Consider the following 11,603-nt stretch of genomic DNA (forward strand, 5'->3'; position numbering starts at 1 on the left):
ACACCACTGAACAGGAAATAAGATTAAACACCTCACTGATGACTAATAAAGTGTTTAAACCTTCTTATTAAAGCATACACTAGGCAAAAATTGTTGCAAAATTTTCCTCAATACAAAGCAATCCAGAAGTGTATGTATACATTTGAAGACGTATGTGTACATACGTGTTTATATTATACGCATAACTAGGTGAATCTAAGAGTGTGGGTGTATACAAATTGTGAATACTTTTCAATATCTCTGACAAACTCCACCAAAAGAAAATAAAATTATGTTAAATCTAAACAAATTAGAATCCTTGTCCCACACGCACATTAAATGGATCAAAGGAAGTTACTTTTCATTGACTGTAAGCGTATACTCATGAATCTTTACACAACTAAGAGACTGGACTCAAAACATATGAATTAAATATGGCTAGAAATGCAAAATAAATTAAAACAATCATAGTAAGATGATTTAGTCAAAGAAGACAAAAATAAGTAATAGAAATGCTTACTACAATAATGTTAATTATTAGATATATAGCAAACTTTTAATCTTCAAGTCAGTATACTAATTTGTGATAAAAAAAAAATTACATACAACAATGCTATGTGCCATAAGCAACACTATCTGTTCAATATAAAATTGAAAATCCATTACTAAAGAGAAAAAAATTTTTTCAACTGAAATTTCTAAATCACTCTTCTGATTAAATATGTAAATATTGATTCAGGGAAAACAGTAAAATCTAAAATGAGAATATTTAAATTAAAATGTTTTATAACATAAGGACTAATGCCAAACTGTACTCAGAGATAAATTCATAGCTTTCATATATTCTCATTATCTTATTACAACACAAAAAATAAGTAATCTTAAGAGAAGCTAGATGAAAGAACCATTCTCTCATGGCTCTCTCCCATTCCCCTGGTCCTCTTTAAAAGCAACAACAAAAGACAACCCTAAGGAAAACATAAAGAAAGGATATGAACTACTGATTTCTAAAATAGCAGAACTTATCAAGTTAACAGATATAACTTTTAAAAAAGGGAATCTGGCCAGGCGCAGTGGCTCATGCCTGCAATCCCAGCACTTTAGGAGTCTGAGGTGGGCGGATCATTTGAGGTCAGGAGTTTGAGATCAGCCTGGCCAACATGGTGAAACACCGTCTCTTCTAAAACATACAAAACTTAGCCAGGCATGGTGGTGCACACCTGTAATCCCAGCTACTTGGGAGGCTGAGGCAGGAGAATTGCTTGAACTGGGAGACGGAGGTTGCAGTGAACCAGGACTGTGCCACTGCACTGTAGCCTGGGCAACAGAGCTAGACTCTGTGTCAAAAATAATAATGATAATCCAGCATTTATTTTTTTGAGACAGGGTCTCACTTTGTCACCCAGACTGAAGTGCAGTGGTACAATCACAGCTCACTGTAGCTTTGACCTCTTGGGCTCATGTGATCCTCCTCCCACACCCTCCTGAGTAGCTGGGACCACAGCCATGAGTAACCATGCCAGTCTAACTTTTCTATTTCTTGTATAGACTGGGTCTCACTGTGTAGCCAAGGCTGGTCTACAACTCCTGGGCTTAACTGATCCTTTTACCTCAGCCTCCCAAAATGCTGTGATTGCATGCATATAACATGTATGTATAATCTAAAATAAGACTTAAAGCAACGTAAAAGATATTGGAAAAATAAGTAAAAAATATGTTTATATATGTTAATATATCTGATAATAGCCAATTTATTGAAATCATGCAATCATATTTTAATTTTGAAGAAGAAAAAATAATAGGCTAAAGAAAACAAGGTCTGGAGGTAGGTAATTTCTTAAGTGAATTCTTTCAAAACTCCATGTATCAGATGCTTTACATATTAAAAACAAAACTATTCTACAGCACATATAAAGGTAAAATGTTTCTCTGTTAACACCATTATTGATAGACCTTTTTCTTATGAATATATATGTAAGAATTAAAAGTACAGGAAACTCAAACTCAAAGGTGTATAAAAAAACAGTCATAATGAGGTAGAAATTACCCCAGAAATGCAAATATGCTTTACTAATAGGAGGTGTAGTAATCTGATCTGTCACATCAGTAAAACAAAACTAGGCATTCACTGCTATTAATACAAAAAAGGAATTTAATAACATTTAGCATCAATTCTTGATATATTTTATCTTCTTAATGTAATTTTTGAGAAAGGATAAACAATAAAGAATACCTCTCCAAGAATCCTAAGCAACAGTATATTCACTGGTAAAGCACCAAAAACATTCCCCAACGAATACTGGATCAAAACAAGGGTTTTGGCAACAAGTACAAATACTCTTCTGTTCTAAAGAGTATGGTGATATATGAAACAAAAGAGGTATGAAACTGGACAGGACCAGACGAAAGCCATCACTACCAACAGATGATTCAACTGCCAACCTAGAAAATTTAAAAGGATCAATACTGAAGACAACCATTAAGCACCATCAATGACTAGTTGTAACATTAAAAAGCTTCCCATTTATCCCTAATGAGATAATTTTAAAAGATGTCACAATAAGAAAAAATACAAAATATAAAAATTACCTTGATTATAAATGCAAGAGAGCTATATAATGAAAACAACAAAAAGTTATGAAAACAAGAGGCTTGACCAATTGCAGATATCATATGCTCCTGCAAGGCTAAATACAGTAATAGTATCATTGTTTCCCAAACAGGTTTAATTAACAACTAGCAACAATAGCATCTAATCAGGAGCATGTACTTTACAGGCATCATATCATTTCATCACAACAGGAATCCTATGAAGTCACTACCCACATTTTATTAAAGGAGTAATCAGGTCCCAGAAATATGAAGTGCCTTGTTCACACAGTGAATGAGTGAGAAGATGAAGCCCAGGCTCTGGAAAGACAGTGCTTTCCTAACAAAGATGCTGTACTAGTGGACCAGTTTTAAAAAGTGGGAAGGGAAGGAAGAATGATACCAGTAAAAAAATTCTGACATAGAAGAGAGGGAACTAACCACACCAGAAATTAAAATACAGAGTTTTCATAAGTTAAAATTACATGGTAATTTGAAAAAAGATTTAATAAACTTACAGACATGCAATCTATAATTATTGAACATTAGCCCACAAGAGGATTTCTGCTTGCTTTATTTTCTTACTATATCCTCAGAACATATTGGATAGTGTTAAATTCACATAATAAGGGCTTAATAAATAGTTTACCAAGGAAATAATTCATGTTTAATTGGGCCATAAATCTTAGTAATGAAAGTAGAGGTTCATCAAAAGTCAGGCTGCAGGCCGGGCATGGTGGCTCATGCTTCTAATTCCAGTGCTTCGGGAGGCCAAGGTGAGCAGATCACATGAGACCAGGAGTTTGAGACCAGACTGGCCAACATGGCAAAACCCCATCTCTACTAAAAATACAATACATTAGCTGGGCATGGTGGCTCACATCTGTAATCCCAGCTACTTGGGAGGCCCAGGCACGATAATCACCTGAACACGGGAGACAGAGGTTGCAGTGAGCCAAGATGACATCACTGCACTCTTGCCTAGGCAACAGAGTAAGACTCTGTCTCNAAAAAAAAAAAAAAAAATGCCTGAGTGTGCTCGCTCACACCAGTAATCCCAGCACTTTGGGAGGCCAAGGCAGGCAGATCACTTGAAGTCAGAAGTTCAAGGACAGCCTGGCAAATATGGTGAAACTCTGTCTCCACTAAAAATAATTTAAAAAAATTAGCTGGGTGTGGTAGTGCACACCTGTAGTCCAAGCTACCAGGGAGGCTGTGGCAGGAGAATCCCTTGAACCCAGGAGGCGGAGGTTGCAGTGAGCCGAGATTGCACCACTGCACTCTAGCCAGTGAGACTCAAAAGAGAGAAAGAGAGAAGAAACGTAAAGAAAAATGGGAAAAGCATACTAGCAGAAAGGAGCAAATTAAAAATCTCAGCTATTAAACTGACAAAGACAGCCTTTAAAATTTCAGGCTCTTTGCCCCATAACATTTTCATTATAAAAATCCATCACTAATCCATCACATTTGAAGGTTGCAAGATGAAAATACTGAAACCACGACATCTACAAAGTGTTATAATAAAAATTTCAAAAAGCAGAGCATCAGTAACGCTGTACAAAGTAAAAGGCTCCCAAAAGCAAACCAACTACATACCTTTTTAATAAAATCTGAGGAATATGGAAGTTTTTCCTTACTGTCCACCTAATGTAATAATTTTGGAACATCAAAACTTAAATTGTCATTTTAATTACTTTATTTAATAAGACAATTATGTTAGAACTAAAGTTTACTTTTGGAAAACCTGTATGCATTACTACTACATACACTGAGGAAACAGTTTGTCCACTAACGGTCTTGTGGGACCTTTGTGAACTATACTGTTCAATTAGGAATTACTTAGTGTCAGCCCCAACTTGGAGATTTCACAGTATTCTTCTTCCTAGATCATTCTGGAATGGAAAGCAACACACATGCTTACCCTCAGCATTCAACATATATTTTCTGTTGCGGATGTGGTGAGTTATCTATAGTTTTATAATGAATAAATGACACTACTGTGAATATAATTTAAAAGCCTCCAGCATATCACCTATGTATGTTTTAGAAGTTTAAATAAATATCCACTAGCCTCTCCACTGTATTGACTGCACAAACTCTATAATATTGTGTGTTTGGTTCCTTAGAGTACCCCTATTACCTTTTTCTGCACATGGAATGCCAGCTTAGTTACTCACTAATCTCACTTGTTATTGCAAATACTTTCATTTTGCCTAGGTGAAAACAAGCCATTTTGCTTTACCTTCTCTTTAGAACGGTGGTTCTCAGCCTTGGCTATACACTGAGATCACCTGGGACCCTTTAACACTACACCCCCTGAGACTGACTGAATTACCTTGGGGTACAATCTGGATAATGGACTTGTTTTTAAAGTTCCCCACGTGATTTTCATGTGCAGTTAAGGTAAGAATCACACTTTTTTCCCCATTAAGAATATCGAATCAAAAATTTTAGGTAACTGAAACACAGGGATCACTAAATGAAATATTACAGATTTTGAACAACAATTCTATAATTTGATGTTTGAATTATGCTCTTCAAACTCTAGAAAATATGAGATTTGTCCCATTGATATGTCCAGTATTTACAATCATTAAGTCTTTCCTAGCCTAAAAACTGAAATATCAATGTCACATGACTATGCAATCCACCTCTTCCTTCCCAAAGGTCTCGATTAATTTGAAATTAATATAAAGTAGCACAATCAGTCAAAAGTGGCCTACCTCACTAGCAAATGATAAATAATTTTCCATTCAGAATTCCCAAACTTTATAATCTGGCAGTCAGCTTTCTTATTTTGTTTTGAAAGTCTTTCACGACCTTACAAACTGTACTGTTTATTTTGTGAGAGTGTGAATAAAGAGAGCTGTTTCCATTAAAAGCAAAACAAAACTGAAAAGGAAAAAAACACCATTAAAATATTTTATTTCACTTTATAAGCAGTCAGTATATATCAAAATTGCTGCTGATTTCATTTTTGAAGGAAAGAAGCAAATGCCAACATCACTTAATCTGTCCGAGTTCTCATTAGCACAACTCATTCCACCAAATTAAGTGCTGTGGTCTCAGGATACGCTGTGGAAGGTTAAAAGAATCAGCCAAAGCAACAAGCAATTTTCCCTGAGATACTGTTTTAAGTCCAGTGTGAGGTTTTACTTTAATATGTTATTTCCAACTCACTCCCCACAGGGCAAGGTATTCCCTATAATGAAAAGCAGCAAATAATACAAACAATCCCTTCTGTATTTGCACCATAATGTATCAAAGCCCAAGGAGCACAAAAGATAAATCATCCCATCTCCCTAAGAGTATGACGTTTTAGACTATCATCAGATCTGCTGGAAACCTACAGGCCAGAAAGAAAGGCAAACCATAGGGTTTGAAAACTGCTAACTTGTCTCTGGGGCTTGCTAGAAACATTGGGAACGTGTCACTTTGAAGTCATTAGTTCTACACCAACAGGTATTACCATTTTTATGGCTTTCTTTAGGAGAATAAAGTGAATCTCACAGGTCTCAAAACATGTTTAGGAACACTAGTTCCCACTTTCCCACAGAAAAGTAAAAGACTTTCACATTGCCTTTATATTATCTTTACTCCATCCTATACCTCATTAATTATTTAAAGCATGGACTGAATCTGACACTTACATATATACAATAGACATCACCTAAGTAGTCAGAAGATGAAAACAAAATAAAACCCAGAAACTACCACTATGTCCAAAGGGAGATAAAAGTGGCCACTTTATAGCAGAGAACATTCAAATGAGCGAGTTGGAGCTGTATTATTTCACCCAATACTATTTCCCCACAATGTTCTTCTCCAGATCAATTTTACCTGTTTACTTCCCCACCATCTGCAATATCATAGTATTATTTATATACATTTCTCAAACTCAGAATTATTACAGAAAATTATGCCAAGTGGTAGGAGTGATTATACAAAATGGTTTAATAAGGCACAATTCAGTGTGGTTACAGTGGGGACACACACTGAAACGTAAAATTCATTGATATATGAATCATATGGAAGTTTGGTAGCTTCCATTTTAATCCCCTCTTCATTATTTCTAGTTAAAAAATAACTAAACAAAAACTAAACTTATGAGAAGAGCAATCAGTGACTAGAAAGCGACAGATTCTGACTAACCAAAGCCATCAGCACTTTAAGTCATATACATCTTAAATACAGTTACAAAGTTAGACTTGAAGTCTGTGAACTCAGATTTATGAGTAAAGGTACTTAATCTCCTCTATGTTGGTCATTATGCTTATTAGGGTCTCTCTAACTTTCAAACCAAAGAATCCTTTTGTTACTTTTTCCTCTGAGGTCTCAATGTTTTTCAAAAGTCGAACAAACAAATTGCCTTTATTAATTAGCACCTGACTTGTATTACTGTTTTTCTAGTTTCAAGACTGATCCTAACTTTAACTAAAGAGCTAGAATCATCCCAAGTTAATCATCATTACTGTTAGCATCGGGGTGGTACAAAGGTAATCAGCATTAGAGACTCAAGCACTATCACTACTGACGTCATTTTTAAATCACTGTTTGTTAGTTCATACTCATATCACGCGTGAACCCCTGGATACGTTCACTTAGGAGGTGTAGCACCTGGAAAGGCACTCTGTCACAGTGCCTACCCCATATGCACCCCCAGAATTTTCTGTAAAGCCATCAGTGGTCAATCAGAGGGCTTGAATGTCATAAACTGACCACTATTATTCCTCTAAATGGAAATATTCTAGACAAAAGTAAAGAAATTTGTGTTTTAGTTAACTGTGTTTAATGCTACTAAGCTTTCTCGAATAGCTCATAGACACAACCTCTTACTAACTTTGTGGACCATTTCAGCCAAGTGAAAAAAATAAATAACAGGCTGCTCCGCTCTGATTCATAGAAACTCACCAGCTGTTATAGTGAAAGGGCTTTGATGAGAAACCTGAGTCCTGGCCTCCTGGGTAAAGCTGTTATCATTGTGATTAATTTTCTTCATAAAATGAGAACCCTTTCAGATCTCAATTTCTGAGTCTCTAAATTCTCAAAGTTGAGAGAAGTGAGTAAGCAGCAATATTCATTTCAATGACAACAATTTAAGCTATTAAATCTTTTTACTGGATGCCAGACTACTTGAAGATACAGAATAAAATGTACAATAGATTAGTGATTTTGCAACTATCTTGGGACTTCTTTTAGATAATCTAACTGTATAATGCAAGACTTCAAGGAAGTTTTGGCATTTCTTATTAGCTTGTGCATCAAATTCACATGAACATAGTTAAATTCACATTCCATCTTGCCCTAGGAGGAAACCAGACTGCCAAGAGTTGCTTCAACTCCCTTTAGTAAGCAGCACATTTTTTAAAAAAGTGGGGGAAGGTTGAATAAATGCTTAGGCTATGTGGCATCTGTCTTAATAAAAAAATGAAAGTAATTCACAAAAGTTAACCTGTGCTCAATGCTCTCAGCATTTAGAGTACGGAAATTCCTAAGCATTCTAATTATCTTTTTCATAGAATATATGTGATGTTTTGCTTTTTTTTGTAGTTTGAAATTATCTTTGGTAATGCCTAGATAAGGTTATAACAATAGTCTCCTCGGTGGTATTGTGAATGCACCTGCTTGCCAATTCAAATAATTTTGAACAAACATAATATTTAAACAGGTGGAGTCAGAGAAAACTGCACTATTTGAACAGCCAAGGAAGGGTCTGCTTCATTAACAAAATGCAACAAGTATTCACAGTATAAATCAACTTGTAGTAAATTTGCAAAAGCATCTTCAAGGATAAAATTACCAGGAGAAAATAGTGTCTTAATTTCACCAAACATTATTTTTACACTTGAATACATTAAAAATAAGCTTAAATGCAATACGAATAGTAAAACTAGAGATTGGATGATATGAATTCATACCACAACATATACAAAATTTTAGTTGCGAAGAGGCCATGGGTGACTGCCTCAGAACAGACTCAGTTGGAGCAACTGATTAGGAAGTATAGGATTCACCCAGGAGTGGAGTAGCAGGTTCACAAAAACACCACAGGGCATTCAAAACTTACCTGAGTAATGGTGGCTTTCTCTGTGGCAATTTGTCTGAGATTGGGAAATGCTATTATGACCTATTTCTCTTCTCCAAAATGAGAAGTCTCCCTAGGATCTCAAGATCTCTTCCATCTGTAACATTCTGTGATTCAATACCTAAGGTTAGGTTAGCTGAAGAAACTGTTACTAGTCTCCAGCTTAGGGAAATATCCCGCAAGCATTCTCAGAGAATAAATGATTTCAAAATAGTTGCTCAGTTTGTGTGTGTTTTAAAAAGTTGGGTAAGAACACTTAAATTTTTTTCTAAGAGGGCAGATCTTAAGCCTACAACAGTGTTAACTATAGGTGGTTTCATAAGTGTACACTTACCTCCATACTTATACACCTATGAAACCACCAACAGTTAGGATTGACTGGTATGCATAGCTTTTTACATGTCAATCATACCTCAAAAAACAAAGGTTAGCTAAATAAGGGTAGGAGAGTGTAGGCAGACTGAATTTACCCTGAACTACAGTTATAAAGTCAACTCAAAACCTCTGCAAATTTCTAAAAATGCCTCACACACTTAAGTTAATATTTCAGAAAACTAACAAATGTCTGTGCAGCTAGGTACGCCTTAAGCAAACTACAATCTTTCTGGATCTCCAGGTCTTGTCACAAACTGAGGGAACTGTTACCCATTTCTACATATTCAGCATTATATTAAAAAGATTTCCTAGATTACCACTTAGGACAACTGGGTTCTTGTTTTGAAACTAAAGTTGGCCGACCTTTCACCTGAAACAAACTTCTTACCTTTTGTGGGAGAAAAGGCATTTTACCCTCCCCGCTCCAAAAGCATTTGTTATTAAGTGGTCATGCACCAATCCTTTATCTTTCATCAGTAATAGTGTGTTTCATTCATTAGGCCTGCCCAAATACCCACAGCCACTCTACAAAGCTGCATGCCTTCTTCAGTGTTTGGATTTGACGTCCTGGCTGTATGGCAATATAGGAAACGTATGAATTTAACTTTGCTTTTTATTCACTGAGGAAAATTTCTACCCCTCTTAAGGGAAGCTTTTTCTCTAGCCAACAGAAGAAAAGTACTCGGGCTCCACCTGTTTCGCCTAGCTACAGCACTCATTCAGACCCTCGGCAAACCCAGTTCTAGCAATATCACGCCGGGCTAGGTGGGCAGGAATGCACCAGTGCTGCTGGAAATTAAAGTTGATGGGAGCTGCATTCTAATCCGACCAGAGCTGCGCCTGCCGGGTGCAACCCCGGCGCAGCCGGCGCTGTGGGTCTCTGTCTCCCGGATGGTGAGCTGACAGCTCCTGCCAGCCCAGGCTGGGAGGAGGAGAAGAGGTGTCCGCTGCAGCCCCATACCCAGCGGGTGAAAGCACCGTCTTGTCCCCAAAGATTCCTCTGGCCTCAAAGACTAACAAAAATACGGCGTCCTGCGTTTCGCAGAAGGACGAGAGGCGCCCCAGAGCTCTCCCGAGAGAAAACCCCAGGAAGAAGTGGTGGCCGGAGGCGCCGGGTCCCGCAACTCACCTTCTGCTGCCTCCGGGCCATGTCGGTGGGCTGCTTGGCGTTGAAGGGGTACGCGATGCACCTCACGACGAAGACGTAGAGCTGCAGGCGGATTCTCCGCTCCTGCTCATCGTCCAGCTGCCGCTCGGGCTCGTCTCGCCCCTCGCTGAGCACCGAGGGGCTCGGGCTCACGGATCTGGCCGCGCCGCCGCCGCCGCCGCCCGCGCGCCCCGGCGCGTCCCGCCGCCCTTCCCGAGCCGGGGCCGCCGGAGCTCGCTGCGAGCCGCCGGCTGCCACCAGCACATCGCGGCTCTCCTCTTCCAGCCCTTCGTCGGACTCCTCTTCGCTGGAAGACGGGTCTAGCATGGTGCTTGGGGGTCCCCGGCTCTCGGTCCGCGGTCGCCAGGAGCCTCACCACCGCAGCTACGCCCGCGGGTCCGAGGGAGCCGCTGGGTTGGCTGCAGCGGCCGCAGAACGAAAGGAAAACTGGCCAGGGCTTTCCGGACACGTCGAGTTAAATTCAGGAGTGTTTCCTACCGCCAGGGCGAAGGGGGCGGGCGGGAGCCGGGAGGAGGACTGGGAGGGGGAGAGGGGGAGCCGCAGGGATTGAATAGGCGGAGTTAGCGTTGGGGGTGCGCCTGAGCGCCTCAGGAATTGCTCAGCCAGCCCGGGCGAGCCGACCCAGCGGCTCCTCAGAGCACGCCGGCAGAGGCAGCGCGCCCCGAGCGCCCGGACGCAGGTGAGGAACCTGTGGCGCCTACAACAAGCAACACGTGGAGTGGAATGTTGAGGAGCCGCGCGGGGCCGCGGAGTGCGCGTGCGCGCGCCGCCGCCGCCCCCCGGGCCCGAGTGCCCCGGCGCCTGGTGCCCTAGCGCACAGTTTGCGAAGGCGGGGAGCGGCCACCGGGGCTGCTCCAAGTACCCTCACCCCACCATCTAGGATCTTTTCTCCCGCAGGTGGAGGTGGAATGCGGGCCGGGGAGGGACTGTTCACTAGCCAGAGGTGAGGCGGGGCCGCCGAGACGTCTCTCCAACCCTAACCTGCTGCCCAGGGTTGAACCCCAGCGCGGAAAACAGGGACTGGAGCCCTCACCACGAAATAGCTTTGCGACAGGACTTTGAAAAGTCTCTCTCGCTCTGCTCTGTTGCCGTTTGATGCTCATGCTGAAGCCTAAATTATAAAAGTCAGAGTAATGAAAAGGGAAAAAAGAAAAAACGAGGCGTACTTTTTAAACTGTTCTATTCCTGCAGACTCACAGCAAGGGAGATTTTATATGTGCAAACGACACTGATTCAGCTCAAACATATCTCGATGATTTTCTGGGTTGCGATGCAGTTGACTCAAAACAAGTTGTGTAGTGTAGACATTTATTCAGCAGATATTTGAGCGCCCTCCTGGTGTCCAGCACTGTTATCCTTTTCCGGAGCCCGCGGTGGACTAAGGCACGGGACACCAGACGCTGATGG

At 40.2% G+C, this 11,603-nt stretch overlaps 1 protein-coding gene across 1 annotated transcript in view; it reads right to left on the reverse strand.

The window, feature by feature from the left end:
* Nucleotides 1-10,818, reverse strand: part of CADPS2 (calcium dependent secretion activator 2) — a 355,227-nt gene extending 344,409 nt beyond the window's left edge. Inside the window, exon 1 of the mRNA XM_017507634.2 lies at nt 10,158-10,818. Within this exon, the coding sequence (XP_017363123.1) occupies nt 10,158-10,502 (345 nt within the window). The 5' untranslated portion in view covers nt 10,503-10,818. The remainder of the gene's footprint in view (nt 1-10,157) is intronic.
* Nucleotides 10,819-11,603: the final 785 nt, after the last annotated feature.

This window comes from Cebus imitator, unplaced genomic scaffold (genome assembly GCF_001604975.1).
Source record: "Cebus imitator isolate Cc_AM_T3 unplaced genomic scaffold, Cebus_imitator-1.0 Scaffold381, whole genome shotgun sequence".
Taxonomy (NCBI): domain Eukaryota; kingdom Metazoa; phylum Chordata; class Mammalia; order Primates; family Cebidae; genus Cebus; species Cebus imitator.